The sequence below is a fragment of the Scyliorhinus torazame genome, chromosome 5, assembly GCF_047496885.1.
Source record: "Scyliorhinus torazame isolate Kashiwa2021f chromosome 5, sScyTor2.1, whole genome shotgun sequence".
NCBI lineage: Eukaryota > Metazoa > Chordata > Chondrichthyes > Carcharhiniformes > Scyliorhinidae > Scyliorhinus > Scyliorhinus torazame.
In genome coordinates, this window is record NC_092711.1 from 2,520,813 (window position 1) to 2,541,549 (window position 20,737).

The following is a 20,737-nucleotide window of genomic DNA, read 5'->3' on the forward strand; positions in this document are numbered from 1 at the left end:
TTCAGCCCCCCCTCCTCGAGCCTGTTACACAGGAACAGGAGGAGGCCCATTCAGCCCCCCCCTCCTCGAGTCTGTTACACAGGAACAGGAGGAGGCCCATTCAGTCCCCCCCTCCTCGAGTCTGTTACACAGGAACAGGAGGAGGCCCATTCAGCCCCCTCCTCGAGCCTGTTACACAGGAACAGGAGGAGGCCCATTCAGCCCCCCCTCCTCGAGCCTGTTACAGAGGAACAGGAGGAGGCCCATTCAGCCCGCTCCTCGAGTCTGTGACACAGGAACAGGAGGAGGCCCATTCAGCCTCCCCTCCTCGAGTCTGTTACACAGGAACAGGAGGAGGCCCATTCAGCTCCCCCTCCTCGAGTCTGTTACACAGGAACAGGAGGAGGCCCATTCAGCCTCCCCTCCTCGAGTCTGTTACACAGGAACAGGAGGAGGCCCATTCAGCCACCTCCTCGAGTCTGTTACACAGGAACAGGAGGAGGCCCATTCAGCCCCTCGAGTCTGTTACACAGGAACAGGAGGAGGCCCATTCAGCCCCCTCCTCGAGTCTGTTACACAGGAACAGGAGGAGGCCCATTCAGCCCCCTCCTCGAGTCTGTTACACAGGAACAGGAGGAGGCCCATTCAGCCCCCTCCTCGAGTCTGTTACACAGGAACAGGAGGAGGCCCATTCAGCCCCCTCCTCGAGTCTGTTACACAGGAACAGGTGGAGGCCCATTCAGCCCCCTCCTCGAGTCTGTTACACAGGAACAGGAGGAGGCCCATTCAGCCCCCTCTCCTCGAGTCTGTTACACAGGAACAGGAGGAGGCCCATTCAGCCCCCCCTCCTCGAGTCTGTTACACAGGAACAGGAGGAGGCCCATTCAGCCCCCCCCCTCCTCGAGCCTGTTACACAGGAATAGGAGGAAGCCCATTCAGCCCCCCCTCCTCGAGTCTGTTACACAGGAACAGGAGGAGGCCCATTCAGCCCCTCGAGTCTGTTACACAGGAACAGGAGGAGGCCCATTCAGCCCCTCCTCGGGCCTCCAGGATCGTTTACTTCTGCAGGCGAATAGTTTTTTTTACCGCTGCAACACTTTTTATTGGCTTATCGGCAAGCTTCGTCTTTCCTTCTTCCAGGGGACGCTGTTTCCGATTACTGCCTCCCCCACTCTCCGTGTGCAAATGTTCCAGCTGCCTTTCCTCACAGGAGCTCAGAAAATAGGAGCAGGAAGAGGCCCCTCCAGCCTGCTCCGCCGTTCATTACGATCATGGCTGATCATAGCCTGTCCCGACCTTCCCCACTTTGATCCCCTTTGCCCTAAGTCCGGTATCTAACTGCTTCTTGAAACTAGACACTGTTTTAGACTCAACTACTTCCCGTGGTAACAAATTCCACAGGCCCACCACTCTCTGGGTGAAGAAATGCCTCCTCATCTCTGTCCGAAATGGTCTACCCCGTACCCCCGGACTGTGGCCCCTGGTTCTGGTCACACCCACCATCGGGAACATCCTTCCTGCATCGACCCTGTCCAGTCCTGTTAGAATTCGATAGGTTTCTATGAGATCCCCCCCTCATTCTTCTGAACTCCAGCGAATATTAAAACATGCCGCTGTGCAAAGAGACCTGGGTGTGCTAGTGCACGAGTCGCAAAAAGTTGGTTTACAGATGCAACAGGTGATTAAGAAGGCGAATGGAATTTTGGCCTTCATTGCTCGAGGGATGGAGTTTAAGACTAGGGAGGTTATGCTGCAATTGTATAAGGTGTTTTTTATCATAGAATTTACAGTGCAGAAGGAGGCCATTCGGCCCATCGAGTCTGCACCGGCTCTTGGAAAGAGCTCCCTACCCAAGGTCAACACCTCCACCCTATCCCCAGAACCCAGTAACCCCACCCAACACTAAGGGCAATTTTGGACACTAAGGGCAATTTTTCATGACCAATCCACCTAACCTGCACATCTTTGGACTTGTGGGAGGAAACCGGAGCACCCGGAGGAAACCCACGCACACGCGGGGAGGATGTGCAGACTCCGCACAGACAGTGACCCGAGCCGGAATCGAACCTGGGACCCTGGAGCTGTGAAGCAATTGTGCTAACCACAATGCTACCGCGCTGCCCACCGTGTGAGTGAGGCCACACCTGGAGTAGTGTGTTCAGTTTTGGTCTCCTTACTTGAGAAAGGACGTACTGGCACTGGAGGGTGTGCAGAGGAGATTCACTAGGTTAATCCCAGAGCTGAAGGGGTTGGATTACGAGGAGAGGTTGAGGAGACTGGGACTGTACTCGGAATTTAGAAGGATGCGAGGGGATCTTATGGAAACATATAAAATTATGAAGGGAATAGATAGGATAGATGCGGGCAGGTTGTTTCCACTGGCGGGTGAAAGCAGAACTAGGGGGCATAGCCACAAAATAAGGGGAAGTAGATTTAGGACTGAGTTTAGGAGGAACTTCCTCACCCAAAGGGTTGTGAATCTAAGGAATTCCTTGCCCAGTGAAGCAGTAGAGGCTCCTTCGTTAAATGTTTTTAAGATAAAGATAGATAGTTTTTTGGAGAATAAAGGGATTAAGGGTTATGGTGTTCGGGCCGGAAAGTGGAGCTGAGTCCACAAAAGATCAGCCATGATCTCATTAAATGGTGGAGCAGGCTCGAGGGGCCAGAGGGCCGACTCCTGCTCCTAGTTCTTATGTTCTAATCCTAACCGATTCACTCTCTCCTCGTACGTCAGTCCCGCCATCCCAGGAATCAGTCTGGTAAACCTTCGCTGCTCTCCCTCGAGAGCAAGGACATCCTTCCTCAGAGAAGGAGACCAAATCTGCTCACAATATTCCAAGTGTGGCCTCGCCAAGGCCCTGTACAATCGCAGCAACACATCCCTGCTTCCATACTCGAAACCTCTCGCAATGAAGGCCAAAATACCATTAGCCTTCTTTACCGCCTGCTGCACCTGCGTGCTTGCCTTCAGCGACTGGTGTCCGAGGGCACCCAGGTCTCGCTGAGTAGAATGGTACCGGATATTCGGCTGGGGCGGGAATCGGGCCGCGCCAGTTGGCGCCCCCCCCCCCCCCCCCCCCCCCCCCCCCGCTGGATTCTCCGGCCCGGATGGGCCCAAGTCCCGCCGATAAATTGCCTGTGCCGCCGGCGTAAATTAGAGTCCCTGTTTACCGGCGGGACAAGGCGGCGTGGGCGGGCTCCGGGGTCCTTGGGGGGGGGGGGGGGGGCCGCGGGGCGATCTGGCCCCGGGCGGAGCCCCCACGGTGGCCTGGCCCGCGATCGGGGGCCCACCGATCCGCGGGCGGGCCTGTGCCGTGGGGGCACTCTTTCCCTTCCGCCTCCGCCACGGCCTCCACCCTGGCGGAGGGGGAAGAGACTCTCCCCACTGCGCATGCGCTGGGAAACTGTCGGCGGCCGCTGACGCTCCCGCGCATGCGGCGCATTTCCGCGCCGGTTTGGCGGGGCAACAAACGCCATTTCCGCCAGCTGGCGGGGCGGAAATCCCTCCGGCGCCAGCCTAGCCCCTCAATGTTGGGGCTCGGCCCCCAAAGATGCGGAGCATTCCGCACCCTTGGGGCGGCGCGATGCCCGTCTGATTGGCGCCGTTTTGGGCGCCAGTCGGCGGACATCGCGCCGTTTGGGGAGAAGTTCGCCCCAGAAGAGTCACTCCACAGATTCACTCCCCTCTGACAGAAGACATTCCCTCTCATCTCTAGGGGCAGCACAGGTGGAGAAGGTAGTCAAGAAGGCATACGGCATGCTTGCCTTCATTGGCCCGGGCATTGAGTATAAGAATTGGCAAGTCATGTTGCAGCTGTATAGAACCATAGTTAGGCCACACTTGGAGTATAGTGTTCAATTCTGGTCGCCACACTACCAGAAGGATGTGGAGGCTTTAGAGAGGGTGCAGAAGAGATTTACCAGGATGTTGCCTGGTATGGAGGGCATTAGCTATGAGGAGCGGTTGAATAAACTCGGTTTGTTCTCACTGGAACGAAGGAGGTTGAGGGGCGACCTGATAGAGGTCTACAAGATTATGAGGGGCACAGACAGAGTGGATAGTCAGAGGCTTTTCCCCGGGGTAGAGGGGTCAATCACTAGGGGGCATAGGTTTAAGGTGAGAGGGGCAAGGTTTAGAGGAGATGTACGAGGCAAGTTTTTTACGCAGAGGGTAGTGGGTGCCTGGAACTCACTACCGGAGGAGGTAGTGGAGGCAGGGACGATAGGGACATTTAAGGGGCATCTTGACAAATATATGAATAGGATGGGAATAGAAGGATACGGACCCAGGAAATGTAGAAGATTGTAGTTTAGTCGGGCAGCATGGTCGGCACGGGCTTGGAGGGCCGAAGGGCCTGTTCCTGAGCTGTACATTTCTTTGTTCCTTGTTCTCTGTCTTAAATGACTCCTCACTCTCCCGCAAGAGGAAACAACCTCGTCCCCTCTCCACCCTCTGCCACTCATCTTGAATCTACGTCACCCGGTTCTAGAATCCTCCACCAAGAGAAATAATTCTATCCTGTCCATGTATCCCTTCCCCTCAACAATTCAGTACACCTCAATTAAGTCACCCCCTCAGCCTTCTTTGTTTCAAATAAATAAACCGCAATGTATCCACTATCTCCTCATCGCCACACTCTCCAGCCCTGGTAACATTCTTGTAATCCTCCCCTGCACTCTCTCCAGAGTATTAACATCCTTCCTGTAATGTGGCGACCAGAACTGCACACAATACTCCAGTTGTGGCCTCACCGCTCTTTCACACAATTCCAACATTATAGCCCTACTGAAACGAAAGAGAAAACGCTGGGAAAATCTCAGCAGGCCTGGCAGCATCTGTCGGGGGAGAAAAGAGCTAACGTTTCGAGTCCAGATGACTCTTTGTCAAAGCTAACCGTCAGAGAAAGTGGGAAATATTTATACTGTGGGGTGAGGTTGAAAGATGAGTCATCGCCACAGGAACCCAGGGAAACCGGGGTGCTCATGGCCACAGGAACCAAGGGAACAGAGTGATAATGGCCACAGAAACCAAGGGAACAGAGTGCGAATGGCCACAGAAACCAAGGGAACAGAGTGCGAATGGCCACAGACACCAAGGGAACAGAGTGCGAACGGCCACAGAAACCAAGGGAACAGAGAACTAACGGCCACAGACACCAAGGGAACAGAGTGCTAATGGCCACAGACACCAAGGGAACAGAGTGCTAATGGCCACAGAAACCAAGGGAGCAGAGTGCTAATGGCCACAGAAACCAAGGGAACAGAGTGCTAATGGCCACAGAAACCAAGGGAACAGAGTGCTAACGGCCACAGAAACCAAGGGAACAGAGTGCTAATGGCAGTCCCCAGAGAGGACAAGAGATGTGAGAGGCCAAACAGCAGAGAAACTAACATCAGAGAGGGAACTGTGACAGATGTAGATGTGGGGGGGGGGAGGGGAAGGGGGAAGCAAAGGGGAGAAGGGGTAAGGAGAGGTGGATAAGATTGGGGGGGGGGGGTTAAATATATATTAAGAAAGAAAGAAATGGTAAAAGACGGTTAAAATGGAATAAAAACAAATGGGTCGAGGTGGGGTAGAGCTGATCATCTGAAGTTGTTGAATTCGATGTTCAGGCCGGAAGGCTGTAGAGTGCCCAACCGGAAGATGAGATGTTGTTCCTCCAGTTTGCGTTGGGCTTCACTGGAACATTGCAGCAGGCCAAGGACAGACATGTGGGCATGGGAGCAGGGTCTTGTGTTAAAATGGCAAGCAACGGGAGGTTCAGGGTCCTGAATGCGCACAGACCGAAGGTGCCCAGCAAAGCCATCACCCGGTCTGCGTTTGGTCTCTCCGATATAGAGGAGACCACATTGGGAGCAGCGAATGCAATCGACCAAATTGGAAGAGATGCAAGTGAAATGCTGCTTAACCTGGAACGAGTGTTTTGGGGCCTGGGATGTTGAGCGTGGAAGAGGTAAAGGGGCAGGTGTCACACCTTCTGCGATCGCACGGGAAGATGCCGCGGGTGATGGGAGAGGTACTGGGTATGGTGGAGGCGTGGACGAGATTGTCTCGGAGGGAACGGTCTCTGCGGAATGCTGACAGAGGGAGTGAGGGGAAGATGTGTTTGGGGGTGGCATCACGCTGGAGTTGGCGAAAATGGCGGAGGATTAAGCTGTGCAAACGGAGGCTGGTGGGGTGAAATGGGAGTATATCCTCACTTTTATATTCTACACCTCTGCCGATGAAGGAGAACATACTGTACACTTTCTTTACACACCTTGTCGACCTGAACTGCTGCCTTTAGGGACCTGCGTACCCATCCGCCAAAATCTCTTCCTTCATCCACCCCTCGCAGTGTGTTCCCATTTATTGCGCACTCCCTATTACTGTCATTACTCCCTGTCATTCTGGTGTGCTCCATGTGCCTATCCAATAACTGCTTGAAAGTTCCCAAAGTGTCCGACTCCACTATCACAGCAGGCAATCCACTCCACGCCCTAACCACTCTCTGAGTAAAGAACCTACCTCGGACATCCCTCCTATATCTACCACCCTGAATCTTCTCGTTATGCCCCCTTGTAACAGCTACATCCACCCGAGGAAATAGTCTCTGAATGTCCACTCTATCTATCCCCCTCATTATCTTATACACCTCTATTAAGTCGCCTCTCATCGTCCTCCGCTCCAAAGGGAAAAGCCCTAGCTCCCTCAACCTTTCCTCATAAGACCTACCCTCCAATCCAGGCAGCATCCTGGTAAATCTCCTTTGCACCCTTTCCGATGCTCCCACATCCGTCCTATAATGAGGTGACCAGAACTGCACACAATACTCCAAATGTGGTCTCACCAGGGTCCTGTACATAGAATCATAGAATCATAGAATTTACAGTGCAGAAGGAGGCCACTCGGCCCATCGAGTCTGCACCGGCTCCTGGAAAGAGCACCCCACCCAAGTTCAGCACCTCCACCCTATCCCCACAACCCAGCAACCCCACCCAACACTAAGGGCAATTTTGGACACTAAGGGCAATTTATCATGACCAATCCACCTAACCCACACATCTTTGGACTGTGGGAGGAAACCGGAGCACCCGGAGGAAACCCACGCACACACGGGGAGGATGTGCAGACTCTGCACAGACAGTGACCCAAGCCGGAATCGAACCTGGGACCCTAGATCTGTGAAGCAATTGTGCTATCCACAAGGCTACCGTGCTGCTCCTCATTACAGTTGCAGCATAACCCCACGGCTCTTAAAGTCAAGCCCCCTGTTAATAAACGCTAACACACTATCAGCCTTCTTCACGGCTCTATCCACTTGAGTGGCAACCTTCAGAGATCTATGGACATGAACCCCAAGATCTCTCTGTTCCTCCACATTCCTCAGGACCCTGCCGTTGACCCTGTAATCTGCATTCAAATTTGTCCAACCAAAATTAATCACCTCGCACTTATCAGGGTTAAACTCCATCTGCCACCTCTCAGCCCAGGTCTGCGTCCTCTCAAGGTCTCTTTGCAGCCTACAACAGCCCTCCTCCTCATCCACTACTCCACCAATCTTGGTGTCATCAGCAAATTTACTGACCCACCCTTCAGCCCCCCCTCCTCCAAGTCCTTCAAATCTTGGCTGATATTTTTCCCATCCCCATTCTCCTGCCTTCTCCCCATGACCCCTGATCCCCCTAGTAATCAAGAGCCTATCTATCTCTGGCTTAAAGACACTCAGTGATTTGGCCCCCACAGCCTTCTGGGGCAAAGAGTTCCACAGATTCCCCCCCCCCTCTGGCTGAAGAAATTCCTCCTCGTCGCTGTTTGAAAGGATCGTCCCTTTAGTCTGAGATTGCGTGTCCTCTGCTTGGGGCTGTTTAGCACAGGGCTAAATCGCTGGCTTTGAAAGCAGACCAAGGCAGGCCAGCAGCACGGTTCAATTCCCGTACCAGCCTCCCCGAACAGGCGCCGGAATGTGGGGACTAGGGGCTTTTCACAGTAACTTCATTTGAAGCCGACACGTGACAATAAGCCATTTTCATTTCATTCATTTTGCAATTTCTAGTTTTTCCCTACAAGCGGGAACACCCTCTCCACGTCCACTCTATCCAGGCCCCGCCGTCTCCTGTAAGTTTCAATAAGATCCCCCCCTCATCCTTCTAAACTCCCAACGAGTACAGGCCCAGAGTCCTCAACCGTTCCTCATACGACAAGCTCTTCATTCCAGGGATCGTTCTTGTGAACCTCCTCTGGACCCTTTCCAAGGCCAGCACATCCTTCCTTAGATACGGGGCCCGAAACCACTCACAATACTCCAAATGGGGTCTGACCAGACCCCATAATGCTGAAGTGCAAAGGGACTTGGGAGTCCTAGTCCAGGATTCTCTAAAGGTAAACTTGCAGTAAACTCCTAGTTTTTCCCACAAGTGGAAACATCCTCTCCACGTCCACTCTATCCAGGCCTCGCAGTATCCTGTAAGTGTCAATAAGATCCCCCCTCATCCTTCTAAACTACAACGAGTACAGACCCAGAGTCCTCAACCGTTCCTCATACGACAAGCTCTTCATTCCAGGGATCGTTCGTGTGAACCTCCTCTGGGCCCTTTCCAAGGCCCCAGCACATCCTTCCTTAGATACGGGGCCCAAAACTGGAGTTAATATTTACTATTGAATATTTCACAGGCAGTAGAGGACAGAACGCCCAACCTCACAGGCCACCACTTCATACAGATTCCCGTCGGCAAGGGCAATCGTCAGTCACCATTTAATCCAGTTTCCCAAGTTACCCTGTAGGCCATGGGATTGAAGGTTTTCGACCAAATTTGAAGCTGAATTTAATTTGCTCCCCTTTCCACCATCTCTAGGCCGAGGATGAACAGACTCCCGAGGTGGACAGGCGCAGAGAGATGCGAGGTAGGTGGTTCGGATATCTGGGCCCCTGGCGACAGGAGGCTGCATTGATATAGCGCCTGCGTTGCATAATCTGCCGGCCAGAGCAGCCAGCGGCAAACGCGAACCTCACCCCTCGAGCCAGAGAACGAGCCCGCGATTGGCCAATCCAAGGGACGAGGAGGGGGAGGGTGGCGGGGAGATTTCGGGAGGAGGTTCCAGGGCCCGCAAACCAGGGCAGCTGAAGGCGCGGCCGCCAATGGCGCAGCGGTGGGAACGTGGGGACGTTCGAGGGGCCGGGATTGGAGGAGCGCCGAGATCTCGGAGGGTTCCAGGGGCGGGAGGAGGTGGCAGAGATAGGGAGGGGTGTAGGGGACTGGAGGAGGTTACAGAGATAGGGAGGGTGTAGGGGCTGGAGGAGGTTACAGAGATAGGGAGGGTTGTAGGGGCTGGAGGAGGTTACAGAGATAGGGAGGGGCGTTGGGGCTGGAGGAGGTTGCAGAGATAGGGAGGGGGTGTAGGGGCTGGAGGAGGTTACAGAGATAGGGAGGGGTGTTGGGGTTGGAGGAGGTTGCAGAGATAGGGAGGGATGTAGGGGCTGGAGGAGGTTACAGAGATAGGGAGGGGGTGTAGGGGACTGGAGGAGGTTACAGAGATAGGGAGGGGGTGTAGGGGATGGAGGAGGTTACAGAGATAGGGAGGGATTTCGGGGCTGGAGGAGGTTACAGAGATAGGGAGGGTGTAGGGGCTGGAGGAGGTTACAGAGATAGGGAGGGTTGTAGGGGGCTGGAGGAGGTTACAGGGATAGGGAGGGTTGTAGGGGGCTGGAGGAGGTTACAGAGATAGGGAGGGGTGTAGGGGGCTGGAGGAGGTTACAGGGATAGGGAGGGTTGTGGGGGCTGGGGGATGTTACAGAGATAGGGAGGGTTGAATGGACTGGAGGAGGTTACAGGGATAGGGAGGGTTGTAGGGGCTGGAGGAGGTTACAGAGATAGGGAGGTTTGTAGGGGCTGGAGGAGGTTACAGAGATAGGGAGGGATTTCGGGGCTGGAGGAGGTTACAGAGATAGGGAGGGTGTAGGGGCTGGAGGAGGTTACAGAGATAGGGAGGGTTGTCGGGGCTGGAGGAGGTTATAGAGATAGGGAGGGTTGTCAGGGTTGGAGGAGGTTACAGAGATAGGGAGGGGTGTAGGGGATGGAGGAGGTTACAGAGATAGGGAGGGTTGTCGGGGCTGGAGGATGTTACAGAGATAGGGAGGATTGTAGGGGGCTGGAGGAGGTTACAGAAAGAGGGAGGGTTGTGGGAGACTGGAGGAGGTTACAGGGATAGGGAGGGGTGTCGGGGCTGGGGGAGGTTACAGAGATAGGGAGGGGTGTAGGAGACTTATGGAGAATACAGAGATAGGGAGGGTTGTAGAGGCTGGAGGAGGTTACAGAGATAGGGAGGGGTGTAGGGGCTGGAGGAGATTACAGAGATAGGGAGGGTTGTAGGGGCTGGAGGAGGTTACAGAGATAGGGAGGGTTGTAGGGGGCTGGAGGAGGTTACAGAGATAGGGAGGATTGTAGGGGCTGGAGGAGGTTACAGAGATAGGGAGGGTTGTAGGGGCTGGAGGAGGTTACAGAGATAGGGAGGGTTGTAGGGGGCTGGAGGAGGTTACAGAGATAGGGAGGGTTGTAGGGGCTGGAGGAGGTTACAGAGATATGGAGGGTTGTAGGGGCTGGAGGAGGTTACAGAGATAGGGAGGGTTGTAGGGGCTGAAAGAGGTTGCAGAGATAGGGAGGGTTGTAGGGGGCTGGAGGAGGTTACAGAGATAGGGAGGGGTGTAGGGGCTGGAGGAGGTTACAGAGATAGGGAGGGTTGTCGGGGCTGGAGGAGGTTACAGAGATAGGGAGGGGTGTAGGGGCTGGAGGAGGTTACAGAGATAGGGAGGGTTGTAGGGGGCTGGAGGAGGTTACAGAGATAGGGAGGGTTGTAGGGGCTGGAGGATGTTACAGAGATAGGGAGGATTGTAGGGGGCTGGAGGAGGTTACAGAGATAGGGAGGGTTGTAGGGGCTGGAGGATGTTACAGAGATAGGGAGGATTGTAGGGGGCTGGAGGAGGTTACAGAGAGAGGAAGGGTTGTAGGGGCTGGAGGAGGTTACAGAGGTAGGGAGGGTTGTAGGGGCTGGAGGAGGTTACAGAGATAGGGAGGGTTGTTGGTGGCTGGAGGAGGTTACAGAGATAGGGAGGGTTGTAGGGGGATGGAGGAGGTTACAGAGATAGGGAGGGGTGTTGGGGCTGGAGGAGGTTACAGAGATAGGGAGGGTTGTAGGGGCTGGAGGAGGTTACAGAGATAGGGAGGGTTGTAGGGGCTGGAGGAGGTTACAGAGATAGGGAGGGTTGTAGGGGCTGGAGGAGGTTACAGAGATAGGGAGAGATGTGGGGGCTGGGGGAGGTTACAGAGATAGTGAGGGTTGTAGGGGACTGGAGGACGTTACAGAGATAGGGAGGATTGTAGGGGCTGGAGGAGGTTACAGAGGTAGGGAGGGCAGTACTGGCTGTAGGAGGTTACAGCGATAGGGAGGGATGTAGGAGACTTGAGGAGGTTACAGAGATAGAGAGGATTGTAGGGGGCTGGAGGAGGTTACAGAAAGAGGGAGGGTTGTGGGAGACTGGAGGAGGTTACAGGGATAGGGAGGGATGCAGGAGACATATGGAGAATACAGAGATAGGGAGGGTTGTAGAGGCTGGAGGAGGTTACAGAGATAGGGAGGGGTGTAGGGGGCTGGAGGAGGTTACAGGGATAGGGAGGGTTGTGGGGGCTGGAGGATGTTACAGAGATAGGGAGGGTTGAATGGACTGGAGGAGGTTACAGGGATAGGGAGGGTTGTAGGGGCTGGAGGAGGTTACAGAGATAGGGAGGTTTGTAGGGGCTGGAGGAGGTTACAGAGATAGGGAGGGATTTCGGGGCTGGAGGAGGTTACAGAGATAGGGAGGGTGTAGGGGCTGGAGGAGGTTACAGAGATAGGGAGGGTTGTAGGGGCTGGAGGAGGTTACAGAGATAGGGAGGGTTGTCGGGGCTGGAGAGGGTTATAGAGATAGGGAGGGTTGTCAGGGTTGGAGGAGGTTACAGAGATAGGGAGGGGTGTAGGGGATGGAGGAGGTTACAGAGATAGGGAGGGTTGTCGGGGCTGGAGGATGTTACAGAGATAGGGAGGATTGGAGGGGGCTGGAGGAGGTTACAGAAAGAGGGAGGGTTGTGGGAGACTGGAGGAGGTTACAGGGATAGGGAGGGGTGTCGGGGCTGGAGGAGGTTACAGAGATAGGGAGGGGTGTAGGAGTCTAATGGAGAATACAGAGATAGGGAGGGTTGTAGAGGCTGGAGGAGGTTACAGAGATAGGGAGGGCTGAACGGCTGTAGGAGGTTACAGAGATAGGGAGGATTGTAGGGGCTGGAGGAGGTTACAGAGATAGGGAGGGTTGTAAGGTCTGGAGGAGGTTACAGAGATAGGGAGGGTTGTAGGGGGCTGGAGGAGGTTACAGAGATAGGGAGGGTTGTAGGGGCTGGAGGATGTTACAGAGATAGGGAGGATTGTAGGGGGCTGGAGGAGGTTACAGAGACAGGGAGGGTTGCTGGTGGCTGGAGGAGGTTACAGAGATAGGGAGGGTTGTAGGGGGATGGAGGAGGTTACAGAGATAGGGAGAGATGTGGGGGCTGGGGGAGATAACAGAGGTAGGGAGGGCAGTAGTGGCTGGAGGATGTTACAGAGATAGGGAGGGGTGTAGGGGCTGGAGGAGGTTACAGAGATAGGAAAGGTTGTAGGAGACTGGAGGAGGTTACAGAGATAGGGAGGGTTGTAGGGGACTGGAGGAGGTTACAGAGATAGGGAGGGTTGTAGGGGAAGGAGGAGGTTACAGAGATAGGGATGGTTGTAGGGGACTGGAGGAGGTTACAGAGATAGGGAGGGTTGTAGGGGCTGGAGGAGGTTACAGAGATAGGGAGGTTTGTGGGGGATGGAGGAGGTTACAGAGATAGGGAGGGCCGTAGGGGCTGGAGGAGGTTACAGAGATAGGGAGGTTTGTGGGGGATGGAGGAGTTTACAGAGATAGGGAGGGCTGGAGGCGGTTCCTGGGATAGGGAGGGTTGTAGGGGATGGAGGAGGTTACAGAGATAGGGAGGGCTGGAGGCGGTTCCTGGGATAGGGAGGGTTGTAGGGGATGGAGGAGGTTACAGAGATAGGGAAGGTTGTAGGGGGATGGAGGAGGTTACAGAGATAGGGAGGGTTGTAGGGGCTGGAGGCTGTTACAGAGATAGGGAGAGTTGTGGGGGATGGAGGAGGTTACAGAGATAGGGAGGGTTGTCGGGGAAGGAGGAGGTTACAGAGATAGTGAGGGTTGTAGGGGACTGGAGGACGTTACAGAGATAGGGAGGATTGTAGGGGCTGGAGGAGGTTACAGAGGTAGGGAGGGCAGTACTGGCTGTAGGAGGTTACAGCGATAGGGAGGGATGTAGGAGACTTGAGGAGGTTACAGAGATAGAGAGGATTGTAGGGGGCTGGAGGAGGTTACAGAAAGAGGGAGGGTTGTGGGAGACTGGAGGAGATTACAGGGATAGGGAGGGGTGCAGGAGACATATGGAGAATACAGAGATAGGGAGGGTTGTAGAGGCTGGAGGAGGTTACAGAGATAGGGAGGGGTGTAGGGGGCTGGAGGAGGTTACAGGGATAGGGAGGGTTGTGGGGGCTGGAGGATGTTACAGAGATAGGGAGGGTTGAATGGACTGGAGGAGGTTACAGGGATAGGGAGGGTTGTAGGGGCTGGAGGAGGTTACAGAGATAGGGAGGTTTGTAGGGGCTGGAGGAGGTTACAGAGATAGGGAGGGATTTCGGGGCTGGAGGAGGTTACAGAGATAGGGAGGGTGTAGGGGCTGGAGGAGGTTACAGAGATAGGGAGGGTTGTAGGGGCTGGAGGAGGTTACAGAGATAGGGAGGGTTGTCGGGGCTGGAGGAGGTTATAGAGATAGGGAGGGTTGTCAGGGTTGGAGGAGGTTACAGAGATAGGGAGGGGTGTAGGGGATGGAGGAGGTTACAGAGATAGGGAGGGTTGTCGGGGCTGGAGGAGGTTACAGGGATAGGGAGGGTTGTAGGGGGCTGGAGGAGGTTACAGAAAGAGGGAGGGTTGTGGGAGACTGGAGGAGGTTACAGGCATAGGGAGGGGTGTCGGGGCTGGAGGAGGTTACAGAGATAGGGAGGGGTGTAGGAGACTTATGGAGAATACAGAGATAGGGAGGGTTGTAGAGGCTGGAGGAGGTTACAGAGATAGGGAGGGCTGAAGGGCTGTAGGAGGTTACAGAGATAGGGAGGATTGTAGGGGCTGGAGGAGGTTACAGAGATAGGGAGGGTTGTAAGGTCTGGAGGAGGTTACAGAGATAGGGAGGGTTGTAGGGGGCTGGAGGAGGTTACAGAGATAGGGAGGGTTGTAGGGGCTGGAGGATGTTACAGAGATAGGGAGGATTGTAGGGGGCTGGAGGAGGTTACAGAGACAGGGAGGGTTGTTGGTGGCTGGAGGAGGTTACAGAGATAGGGAGGGTTGTAGGGGGATGGAGGAGGTTACAGAGATAGGGAGAGATGTGGGGGCTGGGGGAGATAACAGAGGTAGGGAGGGCAGTAGTGGCTGGAGGATGTTACAGAGATAGGGAGGGGTGTAGGGGCTGGAGGAGGTTACAGAGATAGGAAAGGTTGTAGGAGACTGGAGGAGGTTACAGAGATAGGGAGGGTTGTAGGGGACTGGAGGAGGTTACAGAGATAGGGATGGTTGTAGGGGACTGGAGGAGGTTACAGAGATAGGGAGGGTTGTAGGGGCTGGAGGAGGTTACAGAGATAGGGAGGTTTGTGGGGGATGGAGGAGGGTACAGAGATAGGGAGGGCTGTAGGGGCTGGAGGAGGTTACAGAGATAGGGAGGTTTGTGGGGGATGGAGGAGTTTACAGAGATAGGGAGGGCTGGAGGCGGTTCCTGGGATAGGGAGGGTTGTAGGGGATGGAGGAGGTTACAGAGATAGGGAGGGCTGGAGGCGGTTCCTGGGATAGGGAGGGTTGTAGGGGATGGAGGAGGTTACAGAGATAGGGAAGGTTGTAGGGGGATGGAGGAGGTTACAGAGATAGGGATGGTTGTAGGGGGCTGGAGGAGGTTACAGAGATAGGTTGGGTTGTAGGGGCTGGAGGAGGTTACAGAGATAGGGAGGGTTGTCGGGGAAGGAGGAGGTTACAGAGATAGAGAGAGTTGTGGGGGATGGAGGAGGTTACAGAGATAGGGAGGGTTGTAGGGGCTGGAGGCTGTTCCAGGGATAGGGAGGGTTGTAGGGGCTGGAGGTGGTTACAGAGATAGGGAGAGTTGTGGGGGATGGAGGAGGTTACAGAGATAGGGAGGGTTGTCGGGGAAGGAGGAGGTTACAGAGATAGGGAGGGTTGTAGGGGCTGGAGGCTGTTCCAGGGATAGGGAGGGTTGTAGGGGCTGGAGGCGGTTACAGAGATAGGGAGGGTTGTAGGGGCTGGAGGAGGTTATAGGGATAGGGAGGGTTGTAGGGGCTGGAGGAGGTTACAGAGATAGGGAGAGTTGTAGGGGGCTGGAGGAGGTTACAGAGATAGGGAGGGTTGTAGGGGGCTGGAGGAGGTTACAGAGATAGGGAGGGTTGTAGGGGCTAGAGGAGGTTACAGAGATAGGGAGGGGTGTAGGGGCTGGAACAGGTTACAGAGATAGGGAGGGTTGTAGGGGCTGGAGGAGGTCACAGAGATAGGGAGGGTTGTAGGGGCTGGAGGAGGTTACAGAGATAGGGAGGGATGTAGGGGCTGGAGGAGGTTACAGAGATAGGGAGGGTTGTAGGGGCTGGAGGAGGTTACAGAGATAGGGAGGGTTGTAGGGACTGGAGGAGGTTACAGAGATAGGGAGGGTTGTAGGGGCTGGAAGAGGGTACAGAGATAGGGAGGGTTGTAGGGGACTGGAGGAGGTTACAGAGATAGGGAGGGTTGTAGGGGCTGTAGGAGGTTACAGAGATAGGGAAGGCTGTAGGAGACTTGAGGAGGTTACAGAGATAGAGAGGATTGTAGGGGGCTGGAGGAGGTTACAGAAAGAGGGAGGGTTGTGGGAGACTGGAGGAGGTTACAGGGATAGGGAGGGGTGTAGGAGACATATGGAGAATACAGAGATAGGGAGGGTTGTAGGGGCTGCAGGAGGTTACAGAGATAGGGAGGGGTGTAGTGGGCTGGAGGAGGTTACAGAGATAGGGAGGGCTGAAGGGGCTGTAGGAGGTTACAGAGATAGGGAGGATTGTAGGGGCTGGAGGAGGCTACAGAGATAGGGAGGGTTGTACGGGCTGGAGGAGGTTACAGAGATAGAGAGGGTTGTAGGGGCTGGAGGAGGTTACAGCGATAGGGATAATTATAGGGACTGGAGGAGAGTACTGAGATCGGGAGGGTTGTAGGGGCTGGAGGAGGTTACAGAGATAGGGAGGGGTGTAGGGGCTGGAGGAGGTTGCAGAGATAGGGAGGGATGTAGGAGACTGGAGGAGGTTACAGAGATAGGGAGGGTTGTAGAGGCTGGAGGAAGTTACAGAGATTGGAAGGGTTGTAAGGAGCTGGATGTTACAGAGATAGGGAGGGTTGTAGGGGCTGGAGGAAGTTCGAGATAGGGATGGTTGTAGGGGCTGGAGGAGGTTACAGAGATAGGGAGGACTGGAGGACCTGGAGGAGGTTACAGAGATAGGGAGGGCTGTAGGGGCTGTAGGAAGTTACAGAGATAGGGAGGGTGGTAGGGGGCTGGAGGAGGTTACAGAGATAGGGAGGGTTGTAGGGGCTGGAGGAAGTTATAGATAGGGAGGGTTGGAGGGAACTGAAGGAGGTTACAGAGATATGGAGGGTTGTAGGGGATGGAGGAGGTTACAGAGATAGGGAGGTTGTAGGGGCTGGAGGAGGTTACAGAGAGACGGAGAAATGTGGGGGCGGGGGGAGGTTACAGAGATAGGGAGGGGGGTAGGGGACTGGAGGAGGTTACAGAGGTAGGTAGGGGCTGGAGGAGGTTACAGAGATAGGGAGGGGTGTAGTGGATGGCGGTGGTTACAGAGATAGGGAGGGTTGTAGGGGACTGGAGGAGGTTACAGAGATAGGGAGGGTTGTAGGGACTGGAGGAGGTTACAGAGATAGGGAGGGTAGTAGGGAGCTGGAGGAGATTACAGAGATTGGGAGGGTTATAGGGAACTGGAGGAGGTTACAGAGATCAGGAGGGTTGTATGGACTGGAGGAGGTTACAGGGATAGGGAGGGTTGTGGGGGCTGGAGGACGTTACAGAGATAGGGAGGGATGTAGGGGACTGGGCGACATTACAGAGATAGGGAGGGTTGTAGAGAACTGGAGGAGGTTACAGAGATAGGGAGGGTTGTGGGAGACTGGAGGAGGTTACAGGGATAGGGAGGGGTGTAGGAGACCTGAGGAGGTTACAGAGATAGGGATGGTTGTAGGGGGCTGGTGGAGGTTACAGAGATAGGGTGGGTTGTAGGGGCTGGAGGAGGTTACAGAGATAGGGAGGGTTGTCGGGGAAGGAGGAGGTTACAGAGATAGGGAGAGTTGTGGGGGATGGAGGAGGTTACAGAGATAGGGAGGGTTGTAGGGGACTGGAGGAGGTTACAGAGATAGGGAGGGTTGTAGGGACTGGAGGAGGTTACAGAGATAGGGAGGGTAGTAGGGAGCTGGAGGAGATTACAGAGATTGGGAGGGTTATAGGGAACTGGAGGAGGTTACAGAGATCAGGAGGGTTGTATGGACTGGAGGAGGTTACAGGGATAGGGAGGGTTGTGGGGGCTGGAGGACGTTACAGAGATAGGGAGGGTTGAATGGACTGGAGGAGGTTACAGGGATAGGGAGGGTTGTAGGGGCTGGAGGAGGTTACAGAGATAGGGAGGGATGTAGGGGACTGGGCGGCATTACAGAGATGGGAAGGGTTGTAGAGAACTGGAGGAGGTTACAGAGATAGGGAGGGTTGTGGGAGACTGGAGGAGGTTACAGGGATAGGGAGGGGTGTAGGAGACCTGAGGAGGTTACCGAGATAGGGTGGGTTGTAGGGGCTGGAGGAGGTTACAGAGATAGGGAGGGTTGTCGGGGAAGGAGGAGGTTACAGAGATAGGGAGAGTTGTGGGGGATGGAGGAGGTTACAGAGATAGGGAGGGTTGTAGGGGCTGGAGGCTGTTCCAGGGATAGGGAGGGTTGTAGGGGCTGGAGGCGGTTACAGAGATAGGGAGAGTTGTGGGGGATGGAGGAGGTTACAGAGATAGGGAGGGTTGTCGGGGAAGGAGGAGGTTACAGAGATAGGGAGGGTTGTAGGGGCTGGAGGCTGTTCCAGGGATAGGGAGGGTTGTAGGGGCTGGAGGCGGTTACAGAGATAGGGAGGGTTGTAGGGGAAGAAGGAGGTTACAGAGATATGGAGGGTTGTAGGGGCTGGAGGCGGTTACAGAGATAGGGAGGGTTGTAGGGGCTGGAGGAGGTTTCAGAGATAGGGAGGGGTGTAGGGACTGGAGGCTGTTCCAGGGATAGGGAGGGTTGTAGGGGCTGGAGGCGGTTACAGAGATAGGGAGGGTTGTAGGGGAAGGAGGAGGTTACAGAGATATCGAGGGTTGTAGGGGCTGGAGGCGGTTACAGAGATAGGGAGGGTTGTAGGGGCTGGAGGAGGTTACAGAGATAGGGAGGGTTGTGGGGGCTGGAGGAGGTTACAGAGATAGGGAGGGGTGTAGGGGCTGGAGGAGGTTACAGAGATAGGGAGGGCTGAAGGGGCTGTAGGAGGTTACAGAGATAGGAAGGATTGTAGGGGCTGGAGGAGGCTACAGAGATAGGGAGGGTTGTACGGGCTGGAGGAGGTTACAGAGATAGAGAGGGTTGTAGGGGCTGGAGGAGGTTACAGCGATAGGGATAATTATAGGGACTGGAGGAGAGTACTGAGATCGGGAGGGTTGTAGGGGCTGGAGGAGGTTACAGAGATAGGGAGGGGTGTAGGGGCTGGAGGAGGTTGCAGAGATAGGGAGGGATGTAGGAGACTGGAGGAGGTTACAGAGATAGGGAGGGTTGTAGAGGCTGGAGGAAGTTACAGAGATTGGGAGGGTTGTAAGGAGCTGGATGTTACAGAGATAGGGAGGGTTGTAGGGGCTGGAGGAAGTTCGAGATAGGGATGGTTGTAGGGACTGGAGGAGGTTACAGAGATAGGGAGGACTGGAGGACCTGGAGGAGGTTACAGAGATAGGGAGGGCTGTAGGGGCTGTAGGAAGTTACAGAGATAGGGAGGGTGGTAGGGGGCTGGAGGAGGTTACAGAGATAGGGAGGGTTGTAGGGGCTGGAGGAAGTTAGAGATAGGGAGGGTTGGAGGGAACTGAAGGAGGTTACAGAGATATGGAGGGTTGTAGGGGATGGAGGAGGTTACAGAGATAGGGAGGTTGTAGGGGCTGGAGGAGGTTACAGAGAGACGGAGAAATGTGGGGGCGGGGGGAGGTTACAGAGATAGGGAGGGGGGTAGGGGACTGGAGGAGGTTACAGAGGTAGGTAGGGGCTGGAGGAGGTTACAGAGATAGGGAGGGGTGTAGTGGATGGCGGTGGTTACAGAGATAGGGAGGGTTGTAGGGGACTGGAGGAGGTTACAGAGATAGGGAGGGTTGTAGGGACTGGAGGAGGTTACAGAGATAGGGAGGGTAGTAGGGAGCTGGAGGAGATACAGAGATTGGGAGGGTTATAGGGAACTGGAGGAGGTTACAGAGATCAGGTGGGTTGTATGGACTGGAGGAGGTTACAGGGATAGGGAGGGTTGTGGGGGCTGGAGGACGTTACAGAGATAGTGAGGGTTGAATGGACTGGAGGAGGTTACAGGGATAGGGAGGGTTGTAGGGGCTGGAGGAGGTTACAGAGATAGGGAGGGATGTAGGGGACTGGGCGACATTACAGAGATAGGGAGGGTTGTAGAGAACTGGAGGAGGTTACAGAGATAGGGAGGGTTGTGGGAGACTGGAGGAGGTTACAGGGATAGGGAGGGGTGTAGGAGACCTGAGGAGGTTACAGAGATAGGGATGGTTGTAGGGGGCTGGTGGAGGTTACAGAGATAGGGTGGGTTGTAGGGGCTGGAGGAGGTTACAGAGATAGGGAGGGTTGTCGGGGAAGGAGGAGGTTACAGAGATAGGGAGAGTTGTGGGGGATGGAGGAGGTTACAGAGATAGGGAGGGTTGTAGGGGACTGGAGGAGGTTACAGAGATAGGGAGGGTTGTAGGGACTGGAGGAGGTTACAGAGATAGGGAGGGTAGTAGGGAGCTGGAGGAGATTACAGAGATTGGGAGGGTTATAGGGAACTGGAGGAGGTTACAGAGATCAGGAGGGTTGTATGGACTGGAGGAGGTTACAGGGATAGGGAGGGTTGTGGGGGCTGGAGGACGTTACAGAGATAGGGAGGGTTGAATGGACTGGAGGAGGTTACAGGGATAGGGAGGGTTGTAGAGAACTGGAGGAGGTTACAGAGATAGGGAGGGTTGTGGGAGACTGGAGGAGGTTACAGGGATAGGGAGGGGTGTAGGAGACCTGAGGAGGTTACCGAGATAGGGATGGTTGTAGGGGGCTGGAGGAGGTTACAGAGATAGGGTGGGTTGTAGGGGCTTGAGGAGGTTACAGAGATAGGGAGGGTTGTCGGGGAAGGAGGAGGTTACAGAGATAGGGAGAGTTGTGGGGGATGGAGGAGGTTACAGAGATAGGGAGGGTTGTAGGGACTGGAGGCTGTTCCAGGGATAGGGAGGGTTGTAGGGGCTGGAGGCGGTTACAGAGATAGGGAGAGTTGTGGGGGATGGAGGAGGTTACAGAGATAGGGAGGGTTGTCGGGGAAGGAGGAGGTTACAGAGATAGGGAGG

The 20,737-nt window shown here is 55.0% G+C and overlaps 1 protein-coding gene across 1 annotated transcript in view; it reads left to right on the plus strand.

Annotated features, from left to right (window-relative positions):
* LOC140422579 (uncharacterized) overlaps positions 1-20,737 on the plus strand; it is a 53,286-nt gene that overhangs the window by 27,522 nt on the left and 5,027 nt on the right. The window contains exon 8 of the mRNA XM_072507586.1: positions 8,815-8,863. Within this exon, the coding sequence (XP_072363687.1) occupies positions 8,815-8,863 (49 nt within the window). The remainder of the gene's footprint in view (positions 1-8,814; positions 8,864-20,737) is intronic.